The 15,078-nt window shown below is 42.0% G+C and overlaps 1 protein-coding gene across 3 annotated transcripts in view; it reads left to right on the top strand.

The window, feature by feature from the left end:
- LOC116983777 (beta-parvin) overlaps positions 1–15,078 on the top strand; it is a 41,706-nt gene that overhangs the window by 3,468 nt on the left and 23,160 nt on the right. Inside the window, exons 1-3 of one of the 3 annotated variants that reach the window (XM_033037598.1) lie at positions 724–1,198; positions 14,070–14,162; positions 14,613–14,683. In XM_033037598.1, coding sequence (XP_032893489.1) covers position 1,198; positions 14,070–14,162; positions 14,613–14,683 — 165 coding nt within the window. In that variant the 5' untranslated portion in view covers positions 724–1,197. Of the gene's footprint in view, positions 1–723; positions 1,199–11,022; positions 11,150–14,069; positions 14,163–14,612; positions 14,684–15,078 lie in introns of those variants that run through there. The other 2 variants (XM_033037597.1, XM_033037596.1) reach the window with 2 other exon arrangements.

Here is a 15,078-nt window from a genome sequence, read left to right as displayed (position 1 = left end):
CATATGGACAGTTGCTCGATCTCTCTTCTGTACTCTGACTCATCCCCATCAGTGATACGCCCCACAATAGTGGTGTCGTCAGCGAACTTGATGATGGAGTTCGCACTGTGGTTCGCTACGCAGTCATGGGTATACTGCTGAGTTACTCCAGCATTTTGTGTCTACCTTCGGCAGAAAGAGTGAATGGTTTTGTTCGCTGGCATTTCATTTGAACTGAAGTGTGCTGTATATGCTGTGGGGATCAAGCGTAACAATAGTGCCTTTTTTTGTTGTTGCAATACAAAAGATTCACTCATTTTCGTATTGAGTGGGAAGTCCATGTTTCACTTCATCTGGAACTGATAAAGGTCACATTTCGGCCAAAAGTTTTTAAATGTCACATGCACTGCGAATAGAACAATGACATGTAGCTTTTCACAGGGACTTTAACAGCTCAACAAATGAATGTACAATAAACAATGTAATAAATTAGAAGTTATACTAGGTAACGATGTAATAATAGTGCAAGCCTAAGTATATAGTGCAAGCCTTGTACAAAATGGTTCTGTGCTGAGGTAGGATTGAGTGTGGGATTGGACAGTGTGTTTCAAGAGCCTGTGTGTGGATGGGAAGAAGCTGTTCTTGAGCCTAGACGTTAATGGTTGCCAGGCTCCTACGCCTTCTCAATGGTAACAGATGAGAAATGGCCAGTGTGTTGTGGTTCTTTGCTGATATTAGCATGAAGTTTATGTACAAAGAGCGTGCACATCACTGATAGCCGTTGAAGCTAATTTTACACAATTTCTGTACATGGTAAGGCTGTGTTTGGACTTCCTTTCAGAAGAGCAAGGAGATGAAGTTATAATGATTCACATATAACTATCTCTAAACTAATATATTAAAGATAATCTATTTCCTTGAGAGGCAATTTAAGGCAAATTTCCATATCTATCACTGGAGCAGTCTTCCTTATTTTATGCAGTGTCATTTATCTCACTGACAAGTTTCTTCCGCTAATTTTGGTAAACTTCCTGGTTTGTCCATAAATGGAAAGGAATATTTTTTCCCCCCTATGCCACTTGTTCAAAGCCGGACAGCAATGCATAGTTTTATTCATTGAACGGCAGCTAAAGGAAGAAACGGGAGCTTGTGAATACCCTAGCATTGAACAGCTCCACTGTTGGCAGTGACTGTGTTGAAGACAGACCCTTAAACAAAAGTGAGTGAACCAGGAATCAAATTGATCAGCTTTAGCAGCTTGCTTTTGTTTATGTTATCTAGAGAAAAAAGTGAATTTCTTGTATGACTGAGATTACGTTTGCAGGATTCTTTTTTTCTGCTGGGTGGTGTGGGGAGGGGGGGGGGGGTTGTTCAGGCTATATTTAATGTTTTTGTTTATGCAGTGAGCATCATAGAATCATCCAGGTTTACTGGTCGTAGACAGGAATGAGAAGTTGCGTTTGTCAGGTCAGCCAGTTATTGAATGTTGGAGCCGGATCAAGGGACCGAATGGTTTTCTCCAGGTCCTCATTGGCACATTGTGTATCTCAGGAAGAGCTTTGGACATACTCCCTTGTAGAATGCTTGAGTTGACTCTTGATTCTAGTTTATTGTTACGTGTACCGAGGTACAGTGAAAAGCTTTCATTGCGTGCTAACCAGTCAGCGGAAAGACAATACATGATTACAATCGAGCCATCCGGTGTACAGATACATGACAAAGGGAATGACATGATAAAGTTTAGTGCAAGATAAAGTCCGATCAAAGATAATTCGAAGGTCACCAATGAGGTAGATAGTAGCTCCGGGCTGCTCTCTAGTTGTGGTAGGATGATTCAGTTGCCTGATAACAGCTGGGAAGAAACTGTCCCTGAATCTGGTGGTGTGTGTTTACCCATTTCTATACCTTTTGCCCAATGTGGGACGTCCTTGATTATGCTGCTGGCCTTGCAGAGACAGCATGAGGTATACATGGAGTCATAGAAGTCTGTGTGATGGTCTGGGCTGCGTCCACAGTTCTCTGCAATTTCTTGTGGTCTTGGATGAAGCTGTTCCCAAACCATGCTGTGATGCATCGCGATAAAATGTGGTAAAAAGTGGAAACATAGGCTGGTTCCATTTTTGCTGTTGGTCACCGATCCACTGTTTCATCCCAGGCTAGTCTGTTCATTAATCCCAATATTCTATTTTAATTTTGTATTTATTGCCCCAAATTCTGGCCTGGGCACCATCATCTCTGTGTCGACAACGTAAAAGTCCGTTTGCAATCTTGACTTATGTCAGGTTTTACCTTTTCAACCCCTCACAGAAGGCGCAACAACCTGTGCTCATCACAGTAAATACATTTCTGAGTCATCCCAAATGCCTCCATCTAGTCCTTTTATATGAGTAAATCTTGTGATCATGGGTGGGATTGGATGCTATGGAATGAAGGTACATTGTTCCAATTTGGGGCATCTTTTGCCTGCTCTGATTACATGTCCAATGCTGCAATTGTCATAACAAATTGAAGTAATGGGGCTGTTTTGAAACCTGACTGATCAAGGCCAGTAAAGTTCAGTTTAGTTTATTGTCACGTGTACCGAGGTACAGTGAAAAGCTTTTGTTGCGTGCTAACCAGTAAGCAGAAATGCATGATTACAATCGAGCCATTTACAGTTTATAGATACTTGTTAAGGAAATAACATTTAGTGCAAGGTAATACATCATACATCCACTGCAAGGTTTGATGTTCATTGATGTTGTCATGATTGTCCTGTAGATGGCACTTTACTGGAAAATTACATGAAAGTACTAATGCTGTACTCAAAATATAGCGAGAAAATACAAGAAAGACATGATAACAATTCAGTTTAGTTTAGAGATACAGCCCGGAAACAGGCCCTTCAGCCCACCGGGTCTGCACAGACCAACGATCCCCGCATGCTAACACTATCACACGCACGCTCGCGCAAACGCGCACACACACACACACACACACACACACACACACACACACACACACACACACACACACACACACACACACACACACACACACACACCAATTTACACGTATAGCCAGCCAATCAACCTACAAACCTGTACGTCTTTGGACTGTGGGAGGAAACCGAAGATCTCGGAGAAAACCCACGAAGGTCATGGGGTGAACGTCCAAACTCGATACAGGCAGCACCCGTAGTTGGGATTGAACCGGGGTCTCCAGCGCTGTAAGGCAGCGACTCTACTGCTGTGCCACTGTGCTGCCCATTGTCAAAAAAGGAAGGCAGTCAGGAAATCTAAGGAACGAAGGAAACTGTAGGCAGTGGTAGATGTCGTCAGGTCCATCATGGGTGCTGACCTCCCCACTGACGAAGGGATCTACAGGAGGTGTTACTTCAAACAGACCTCAATGACTCTAACTCTACTGCTATCTACTAATCCACATCTTTTCAGCCCAGCAAATTATTACATTTACATTTTGTTTCCTGCATCCTTATTCTTTTATATGATTTGATGTTTCTCAACAAAACATGGCCAGGAAATAAAGTGGAAACTATCTTTGGATATCTTAAGCTACCATTCTATATCAGAGAGTGTGCTGCCTTAGAAGGTAGTGAAAGTAGGTTTACACAAGACACATCCAAAACAAATCTACTTCGTTAGCAAAAATAGAATTATGTAAATTATCTGACGACATCTTATTTACAGAAGAAAATACTATTTAAAACTAAGTTTGCTGGTCTTTGGCTTAATTTAAGTAATTATTCACGTGAGTAATTTACTTTTCCAATCGGTTTTAATAGTTCCAACCTTAAACTCCAAAGCACAGAAGATTTTGTTATAGTTTCGGCAGTGGGATATTTAATTCAAAAGCATGTAATCGGGTATAAAACTGAATTATTTGTATGTTTAATCACAAGAATGACTCGTAAATAGAATATGTCTTTAGTATATTCCAACTTGCACAGTAACATATATGCTTTCTTCCATATTTATGGATATATAGAACAGAACAGCACAGCACAGGAACAGGCCCTTCGGCCCACATGTTTGTGCCAAACACGAAGCTAAGTTAAACTGATCAAATTTGCCTGTACAAGATCCATATCCCTCTATTCCTTGCACTTTCATGTGCCAATCTAAAAGCCTCTTAAACATCAGAATTGCATCTTAAATGTTTTATCATTCTATTTCCCAAGAGACCCTGACCACAGTGCAATAGGAGTAGTATCTTGATTCATTATGTTGAATGAGATGGTTGTTATACAATATGCACTGTAAACAAAGATGCTAACAGTACTTCTAATATGTGCGTTCTAGTTAGACTTGATGCTCCCTCGTTTCGTATCAGAGGCCGAAACAAAAGCCTTTTTGCACGACGACCAGCGAAAATACTCGTAATGTGTTGTAGGAATTAAAAGTAGTGTTTCATAGAGTCACCGAGTGATATAGTGTGGAAACGGGCCCTTCGAACCAACTTGCCCACCTACACTAGTCCCACCTTCCTGCGCTTGGTCCATATCCCTCCAAACCTGTCCTATCCATGTACCTGTCTAACTCTTTCTTAAACGTTGGGATAGTCCCAGCCTCAACTACCTCCATGGCAGCTTGTTCCATACACCCACCACCCTTTGTGTGGAAAAGGTTACCCCTTAGATTCCTATTAGATCTTTTCCCCATCACCTTAAAGCTATGTCCTCTGGTCCTCGGTTCCCTCCTATTGCTTCTCTAATCTGTCTAAGCAATACAAAATCTGTACTCACAACACAGTTTTGGACATAGAGATGAGCAGATCACATGTAATGTCTTGCCTGTGTTGCACAGCTGAGCGTTAATATTCTTGGTAGTTCTCCCATGCGTTGTGCTCATTTCAAGCGTTGAATGTGTAAATCTGTCTTGCAACCCATCACAGGCCCAATTAAAAATGAACATCTGTGGTTTACATAAACTTTAACGGATTTCTAGAGCAATTCATCCTTCATGGTGGATAACAGGACCATGTGTCATTCATTACACAGTAACTGCGCTGCTTCAAGCTTGAGATTACGAGAGGGGAGAATTTCATATGGGGAGTTTCAACTTGGTTCTCGTTTGAAAGCCAAACATATTCATAAGTTCATAGGTGATCAGAGCAGAATCAGGCCATTCGGTCCATCAAGTCTATGCCATTCAATCATGGCTTCTCCTCTCCATTGCATTCTCTTGCCTTCTCCCCACAATCCCCTGACACCCTTACTAATCAAGAATCTATCTCTGCCGTAAAAATATCCACTGACTTGGCCTCCGCAGCCTTCTGTGGCACTGAAGTCCACTGATTACCCATTCTCTGACTAAATAAATTCTTCCCCATCTCCTTCCTAAAGGAACGGCATTTTATTATACGACTGTGACCTCTGGTCCTCGACTCTCCCACTAGTGGAAACTATTGCGAGAAGCCATGAGATTGAAGATGCACTTTGCATCCACTCTCCACTCCACCACTAACCTCAGTCGTCTTCGCTCTTCCATTTCAAAGAAGAGGGCAAAGTTTCCCTCTCCCCTGACTCCCAGTCTGAAGAGGGGTCTCAACCTGAAACATCACCCTTTCCTTCTCTCCAGAGATGCTGCCTGACCCGTTGAGTTACTCCAGCTCTTTGTCTCTTATGATTTTGATGTCCTCTCTACAATTTTGATCGGGGGGGGGGGAATAGTTGTCTCTTAATATTGGTCTAACCTGTTGATGTTTTCTGTAAGGACTCACAAAAAAGTAAATTTGAGACTAACTTTAACCCAACTTGATCTGTGTACTTCATCAAACGCTGCCTCTTTGTCTGTTTTCCATTTGTTTCCATCGTGCTAATTTAAGATCTTGCTCATCCACACACTCCACACAGTTTCCACTGCGCTCATGGAGAATGTTTGCCGGTACAAAATGCTGGCACGTCTTTTGTGTGCTGTTGTTCGTCATTTTTCTTTCAACGCCAAAAGCACAAGCAAGACCAAAAATAAAAAGGACGAAACCTTGTTCTGTTGACATCCTGGCCTGAGGTGCCATCCCCCAAACCTGATGTCAAGATGCCACCAACTGTGGGTTTTGACTTGAATTCCTGCAAAACTAAATTTAATATACAACTGGCTGCTGGTCATTTATTTCCCCCTGTCTCCACTTGATACCGGTTTGTTTTCTGCTTTTGCTGCTGCTGACCCCTGAACTGTTGGAGCAAGATTGTTGGAGCAGACTTTGTGGCGTGCCATATCCTATGCACTGTAATTGAGAATGTTAAACTGCTCAGTGTCTTGGAACGTATCACTAGTGGTCATCTTGCTGTGGGAGCTGCACAAGTTTCAACTCTACCTTTAATGGTGCTATTCACCATTAAAATGAAATGGCTCACTCCAATGTACATCTTATATGGTGCAGCTTAAAAATGTCATATCATTTTCTTGATTCACTTTCTAAACCCTATGACCACGGTGCTCTGCTTTTCACTTCAGTGGAGTTGAGATGCATTGAAGTATGTGCAATATTTTAAGATTTCTAATTTCTGCTCTGTTTTCCGAGGACAAAAACCTTGCCCTATGCCTTTTTATTAATGTCACTATAACTGTACGGACAGCCCTGCGGTTATTCGAAGTTTACTACTTGATTTCTGTGAGTGAGGAACGATCTTTTTCCAAATTAGTTGCAAGTCCAAGATTAGAAACTTGGTTAAGCCCCTGTCCCACTTTCCTGAGTTACTCACGAATTCTCCCGGGTTTTCTCCTTGATTCAAACTCGGAGATGCCAGCCGTAGGTACTATTTTTTTTACTCGTGGCCATTTTCCAACATCCCGACTTGCCAGATGCCCCGAGTATCTACGGCTGGCATTACGAGCCGCTACAAAAATCTACGGACTCGCTACGGACATTCTCCGAGTTTGAATCAAGGGGAAAACTCAGGAGAATTCGCGAGTAACTCGGGAGAGTGGGACAGGGGCTATATTTTCCAGTGTATTTAATTTTTGTAATTGGAATTTGATGCTGGCCGGTGTCTAAGCTGTTACTTTTGTGACATTCTACTAAGTCAAGATGGAAACATGGGAACCAAATATTGGTGGTCAACTCGCTGCACATGGTGTCCAGGAATGATTCTCATCATCCTTTTGTGCTACTTTACAACCCCTGGAATTTGATTCATTCAACACGCAATCCCTCCCTTGGTGGTCCATTTTTTTGGCAATCTTCTTTGTTAGATGGAGTCACACAGCCCTTCAGCCCAGCTTGCCCGTGCCCACCAAGATGCCCCATCGACACTAGTCCCACCTGCCTGTGTTTGGCCCATATCCCTCTAAACCTGTCCTATCCATGCACCTGTCTAAATGCCTTTCTCATGTTTTCACAGTACCTGCCTCAACTACCTCCTCCGGCAGCTCATTCCAAGGGAACATGGAAATGGCAAAGGCATTAAACGAGTATTTTGTATCAGTCTTCACCATAGAAGACACAAAAAATATTCCAACGCTGGATAAATAGGGGGCGGTAGGAATGGAGGAGCTAAATACTATTAAGATCACCAAGGAGGTGGTATTAGGGAAATTAATGAGACTGAAGGAGGATAAATCCCCTGGGCCTGATGGATTACATCCAAGGGTCTTGAGGGAGATAGCGGTGGGGATTGTGGATGCATTGGTGATAATTTTCCAAAACTCCCTGGAGGCAGGAACGGTCCCAGTGGATTGGAAAATGGCCAATGTAACACCTATATTTAAAAAAGGAAGTAAACAGAAGGCGGGTAACTATAGACCGGTTAGTCTAACATCGGTGGTGGGTAAAATGTTAGAGACAATTATTAAAGAAACACTAACGGGGCACTTGGATAAACATGACTTCATCGGACAGAACCAGCATGGTTTTGTGAAGGGGAAGTCCTGTTTAACGAATCTGCTCGAATTCTTTGAGGAAGTAACAACCCGGGTGGATAAAGGGGAACCGGTGGATGTGGTATACTTGGACTTCCAAAAGGCTTTTGACAAGGTGCCACATAAGAGACTATTGCTAAAAATAAAAAATTATGGGATTGGGGGTAATATATTAGCATGGGTAGAGGATTGGCTAACAAATAGGAAGCAGAGAGTGGGGATAAATGGTTCATACTCGGGATGGCAACCGGTAACTAGCGGGGTTCCGCAAGGGTCGGTGCTGGGACCCCAGTTGTTCACAATTTATATAAATGATTTGGAGGAGGGAACCAAGTGTAATATATCAAAATTTGCGGACGATACAAAAATGGGAGGAAAAGTAGGGGATGAGGAGGATAGGAAGAGTCTGCAAAAGGATATAGATAAGCTAGGTGAGTGGGCAACAACTTGGCAGATGAAATTTAATACTAATAAATGTGAAGTCATTCACTTTGGGAAAAAAAATGATAGGGCAAGTTATTTTCTAAATGAGGAGGAGCTGCGTTGTAATGCAACGCAAAGGGATCTAGGGGTATTAGTACATGAATCACTAAAAGTTAGTATGCAGGTGCAGCAAGCAATCAGGAAGGCCAATGGAGTTTTGGCCTTTATTGCTAGGGGGATTGAGTATAAAAACACGGAGGTCTTGCTGCAGCTGTACACAGTATTGGTGAGACCACATTTGGAATACTGTGTACAGTTCTGGGGTCCATACTTAAGAAAGGATGTACTAGCCCTGGAGGCAGTGCAGCGAAGGTTTACAAGATTAATTCCTGCAATGAGGGGATTGACATATGAGGAAAGGTTAAGTAGGCTGGAACTCTACTCTTTGGAGTTTAGAAGAATGAGAGGCGATCTCATTGAAACATATAAGATCGTGAGGGGCCTTGATCGGGTGGATGCACCGAGGATGTTCCCAATGATCGGGGAAACTAGAACTAGGGGACATAGTTGTAGAATAAGGGGGGGCTCTTTTAAAACTGAGATGAGGAAGAACTTCTTCACCCAGAGGGTGGTTAATTTATGGAATTCACTGCCCCAGGGAGCAGTGGAAGCAGAAACGTTAAATATATTTAAGTCTAAAATAGATGGTTTTTTAGCTGCCAAGGGGATAAGGGGCTACGGGGAGAGGGCAGGGATATGGACCTAGGTATGGTTAGTATAGTAAGACCTGAGTGATCTCCTGGACAAGTGTCGATCGCCTGGATTGGGGTCGGAGAGGAATTTCCCGGATTTTTTTCCCGAATTGGACCTGGGTTTTTATCCGTTTTTTTGCCTCCCCCAGGAGATCACGCGGTTCTTGGGGTGGAGAGGGGTGATAGCGGTATAAAGGGGAGGATAGTGTCTTGTGTTCTGTGTCTTGTGTCTACTGTTTGTGGGTAAGTGTGTCTGTTTAGTGTTCAGCCATGAGCGAATGGCGGTGCGGGCTCGACGGACCTGGTGGTCTACTCTCGCACCTACTTTCTATGTTTCTATGTTTTTACCCACCAAGGACCCTAAGTGAAAGGCTTTCATCTTTGTAATGAAATACTGTTTATTTTTGGAATGCCAAACGTTACCAATGCGTCATGATCTAAAGGCATTAGATTTGTTTTAGCCCATAGAACAGTGCAGCACAGGGTTTGGTTTCATGGTATTTAAGTACAGCAGTTATATTTATGGACCAGCGAAATAACACGGACCAATAAAACTTGCACGTAAACAATGGTTTAGCAGTAACCACGACTCGCCTTTTTCTGTGTGAACATGTTTTAATGTTTCATCTCATCCTCGCCTCTATTTATACACCAGTGCAGACTTTGGTTGATTGAAAAAAAAAGTATTTGAAGGTCAAGACTTCAGGCTTGACATAAAACTCACGGTTAAGCAGTTAGCTGTGATCTCTAGAGCTCGAGGGGCTAGCAGAATCGAGGGATATGCGGAGAAGGCAGGCATGGGTTACTGATTGTGGATGATCAGCCATGATCACAATGAATGGCGGTGCAGGCTCGAAGGGCCCAATGGCCTCCTCCTGCACCTGTTTGTTATGTTTCTACCTCTCCCCATTCACATGCTTTTGGGAACTGAAATATATCTACGGCAGACATCTCAAGCACTGGAAAACACCAGCAACAATGTCTCCACAACGTCTGGCAAGGTCATAATTGAAGGAGCAGAATTAGGCCTTGCGGCCCATCAGGTCTACTCCGCCATTCAGTCATGGCTGGTCTACCTTTCCCACTTTACCCCATTCTCCTGCCTTCGCCCCATAACCCCTGACACCCGCACTAATCAAAGTTCATGATAAGGGCAATCAACAATCCCTCTCGCAGGACAACGGCCCCAATAGTGGTTATTTACAGTCAGCTATGGTGAACATTTGTGTGGCCAGCACCAGGTTCTTGAATCATAGTCTATTCCAAGCTTTGTTCTTCTTTCGTGTGGCGTGCACAGCCTAAAGTTGTTGGATAACTTGTTCTATTTGATCTTCCGTTTGTGCGCGTCGAGTTTTCAAGATTAAAATTAGCCATTATATATTTTTTTAAATCCCGATTTTGGAATCTTGTTAACTTTAGTCTAGATTCAGCGGTGTTGACAAGTTGAACTTTTCAGCCTATTTTACAGCTGTTTTGTTGAGGTAGATGCCCACTCCCATTAATCATTTCAGCGTCCTCCCCACCCCAAACAAATATCTAAGTAGAATAAGGATCGTTTGGTACTCAGTAAGACCTCAGTAAAACAAATTACGATCAGTTTCACTTTAAATGTCGTCAGATGCACCAACAAAATTCTACTAAAACTCATCCATGCAGCATTGGAGACAGACGTTACAATGACTTGTGTTTGCTGTAGTAGGCTGTTAGCATTAAAAATGTTGAATAATTCACAATTATCAGTCCAGATTCCATCAGTAATTATTTTTCTATTTTGTACATCGTTACTGCATCTACTAAATAATGCGCTGTGTACCTTGAAACTGCTGCTTCACTATTCATTCCGTAGGGGTAAAAAGAAATGAGGTTGCTGAGAAGGTTGTGTGTGAGAGTGTTGTGCTCGGCTTGCTGAGAACACCATGATTGGTGCACGTGTCTCACCCTACCTCCTTAGTGCTTTCTTTCCTGTCAAAGTGACATGAACGACATGTGGTGCATGGTCACGCATCGCATGCTTGGCCCAGTTGCACCTCTCCCTCTGCAGCTGGGCTGGCACGCTCCACTGCTCAGTTGTGTGACTGTCTGCTAATGAAAACATGGCAGGGCTCTTGTGTGGAACAAAAAAGAGCAGAAGCAAAGGTAAGACGACAATTCCTGCTCATTCAATGCTTGTTCTTCAATGCCTGGATATGAAATACCAAATAGAGTAAGTAGTTGTTGCTCTCGATGGATCAAACACTCTGGTTATAGAGTAAAGTTGTACCTTGTGCCCTCTAGCAGAGACAAACTACGACTGAGACGTCACACTCATTTCATTAGATGTTGTCGTTAGCAGCCACAGTAAAGTTTCTCGATAAAATTCTGACAATCTTAAATTCAAAGAAGCCTAATAAATGTCAATGATCAGCATGACTGCTTTAATCATTGAGAATGTAATACAGGCACCTCGTGTTTTATGTCTGTTTGATTTATGTGTTTTTTAAATAACACACTTATTCCTTCAATACCCAAACTTGATTTACGTTCTCGTATTTTTGGAATAATGCGCTCAATTTACTGCTGACAGCGTCGTCACGTATCTGTTTAATTTACGCGTTTTTGAATTACGCAAAGCTTTTCAAGCATGTAACCTCTGTAAAACGTGAGGTGCCTGTACACATTTGCCTCCCTATGGCTGTGATCGTGTTTTGATGAATTAGGTGATAATCCGAGCTGTGTCTCTCCATCACGATTTATAAAAAACAAAACATTTTGAATTCATTGATACAGCATGTATATTATTATGGAGCAAGTAATATTCTGTGGGAAAACAGTCCGCTCACAGAATTAGATTTTCAGTATTAGAGAGGCTGTTCAGCAATAACCGCTTTAGTGCAATTCAAATATAAAGGCAGAAACACTCAGCAGATTTGCAAGGATCTCTGGAGAGTGAAAATAGAACCGTACAGCACAGGAGCAGGGGCTTTGGCCCACAATGTCCGCACCGAACGTGATGCCAGGTTAGTCTGATAATAATAATAATAATAATAATAATAATAATAATATCTTTTATTGTCATTGCACATCAGTGCAACGAGATTTGGTATGAAGGGTCTCGACCCGAAACGACACCCATTCCTTCTATCCAGAAATACTGCCTGTCCTGCTGAGTTACTCCAGCATTTTGTGTCAATAGCCAGGTTACACTAATCTCCTCTGCCTGCACAAAATCCATAATCCATCCATTCCCTGCATTTCCATGTGCCCATCTGAAAGCCTCTTATATGCTACTATCGTATCTGCCTCCACCACCATGGTCACGGTGGCGCAGCGGTAGAGTTGCTGCCTTACATCGAATACAGCGCCGGACACCCGGGTTCCATCCCGACTACGGGTGCTGTCTGTACGGAGTTTGTACGTTCTCCCCGTGATCTGCGTGGGTTCTCTCGAGATCTTCAGTTTCCTCCCACGCTCCAAAGACGTACAGGTTTGTAGGTTAACTGGCTTGGTAAATGTAAAAAATGTACATTTATGCCTTAGTGGGCGTAGGATGGTGTTAATGTGCGGGGATCGCTGGTCGGTGCGGATCCGGTGTGCCATAGGGCCTGTTTCCGCGCAGTGTCTCTAAACTAAACTAAACCAAACCACTCCTGGCAGCGTGTCCCAGGCACCCACCATACTCGGTGTCAAAAATGTCTTCAAATCGTGCCTCTCTCATCTTAAAGCTATGCCGTCTAGTCTTTGAATTCCCACCTTTGGTTCTTTGAGGTTTCTACCTTTGGGAAAAGAGAAACTGAATTAACACAGTGAACAGACTTTTATGTGTGAAGAAGGGTCTCGACCCGAAACATTGCACATTCCTTCTCTCCAGAGATGCTGCATGTCCCGCTGAGTTACTCCAGCTTTTTGTGTCTATCTTCAAGAAAATGTCAAGGCAAGTTGCAGAGGGGGAAGGGTGGAGAGAATAGGGGGAAATTGTATTTCAAGCTTTCAAGAGTAGAAACCTAGGGAAGACGGATGGATAATGTAACTGCTGTTGGCACTATCTAAATGAGAGTAGTGAAGGCTTGTTCATTGTAGCTGATCTGTCTGACAGAACAGTAAATAGAGTTGAGTGAAGACAGAAGAGAGAAAAAAGATTGTAATTGTGAGATGCATTGCTCGTTCATCTGAAGGGATTATTTGGATATCCAAAATATATGAAAATGCTAGAAGTGTGTGAGTGTGTGTGTGTGTGTGCGCGTGCGTGTGTTGTTGTTGTTGTTGTTTTGGCGTAAGACCCTTCTTCACACGTGTCCAGCCAAAAGCTTGCCCATTCCTTTTGTTCACACATGTTGCCTCTTCCGCTGAGTTAGTCCAACATTTTGTCTGCATCCCAGGAAACTGAGTCTGCATCAGAGCTCGCCAATTCTCACACAAAACATTAGTTCTCTCCATTCACGCTAGATTGTTGGAGGTTTTTAAGGAGGAGGTTGATTAATTTTTGAAAGATCAGGTTATTTAAGCCTATGTAGAAATGGCAACAAAGAGACATGAGGCCTGGGGCAGGTTAGCCGTAATCAGATGGTATGGCGAGGCAGGGTTGAAGCACCAGGTGGCCTATTCCACCTCCTAGCTTCTTATCTTCTAATCCAAGAAACAACATTTGGCTAGTTCCTGTACTGGCCATTTTTGTAGGCTTTAGAATCTTATAAAATCATTGATGGGAAAGTATTTTGTGGTGAAGAACTAGCTATGAAGTGTGGTTCAGCCACAGAAAGCTTATAGTCCACGTATTTCCTTAGGCGTGTTTTACAGTAAATAAGCACGGACGTCACCTTTGTCTGTGAATATTACAAAATAAGTCAGCTTTCTGCGATAGATTTTACGAAAGGTAAACGGATAAGGAAACAAAATATCAATTTGTAGTTAAATCTAAAGTAACTTAGGGCAATAGTGGGAGTTGTGCATTAATTTGCTCAGTAATTTTAAAAATAGTTCATCGTTAATAGCTACACTTTAGAATTATTGACTGGCCTGGTTTAATTGACTGCTGGCAATATTTAATCTCAGTGGGACACTTTGTTTTCCTTCTCTTTAGTGAGTGACCTACAAGAAGAAGGTAAAAATGCCATCAACGCTCCCCTATCTCCAATACCAACAGACATTATTCATCCAGAGGACACATTGCTAGGTATGATGAATATATTTGTCTTAATTCTATTTCTATTTGCACTGTTTGTAAATATGTTTGTGAGGGGATTTCTTAAATTTGAATGGGGGTTAATAGCATTAATTCTGTATCACTAGTATCATTTATGTCCACATTTCTGGTAACGTAAAATTGTAGGTTTCCTTTCTATTCACTTTCCTTCTTGGTCGCCATTTTTTTTGTCTTTGAACATAACCACAACGAAAACTATAACTGCAGATACTGCCCCTTTTACCTTCTAACACTTATTTCAGATTTCAGATTCAGATTCAAACTTTATTGTCATTGTGCAGTGTACAGTAGAGAGACAACGAAATGCAGTTAGCATCTCCCTAGAAGAGCGACATAGAATATGAGCAATAAATAAATATATTTACGTGCATACAGTCATTGTAGTGCAATTATTTATATTCAACTGCCTTCAATTTATAGACGAGAATGAAGAACGTACTATGATTGAGCAATATTCCAAGGAAGAAGCAAAGTATAAAGAGCTAGTAAAGGTAAAGTTCCAGAATGAAATGTAACCTCCAATAAGTTACAATCAAAAACTGCATTGTCTTGTCTTAGTTTGGTTATTATGCATTCATTCTGTTTTGCCTTGCAAAGCTACAAAATATAAGAAAGAGTACAATGCCGCAAATTCCCTACAAATTTTCTGTAATATGGCATAATTGCAGCACTTTGCATAACTGATTTCATCCATTTGTTGTTTGAGAAAGTTATTATTCTGTATTGATAGATTTTATCAGTTTTAGCCAACATCAGCTTATCCCGATCAATCATCAATATTCTTGCCTACATTTGAAAATTGCTTTGGTAATGAATGTAAAATGCATCTGGAAAAGAACATATTACATCCGATTGAGTTTTTTGTGGGGAGGGGTGCAAGTGTGGT

This window comes from Amblyraja radiata, chromosome 19, assembly GCF_010909765.2.
Source record: "Amblyraja radiata isolate CabotCenter1 chromosome 19, sAmbRad1.1.pri, whole genome shotgun sequence".
Classification (NCBI taxonomy): Eukaryota; Metazoa; Chordata; class Chondrichthyes; order Rajiformes; family Rajidae; genus Amblyraja; species Amblyraja radiata.
The sequence above is the reverse complement of the archived record's forward strand: the minus strand, read 5'-3'. Positions and strand labels throughout refer to the sequence as shown.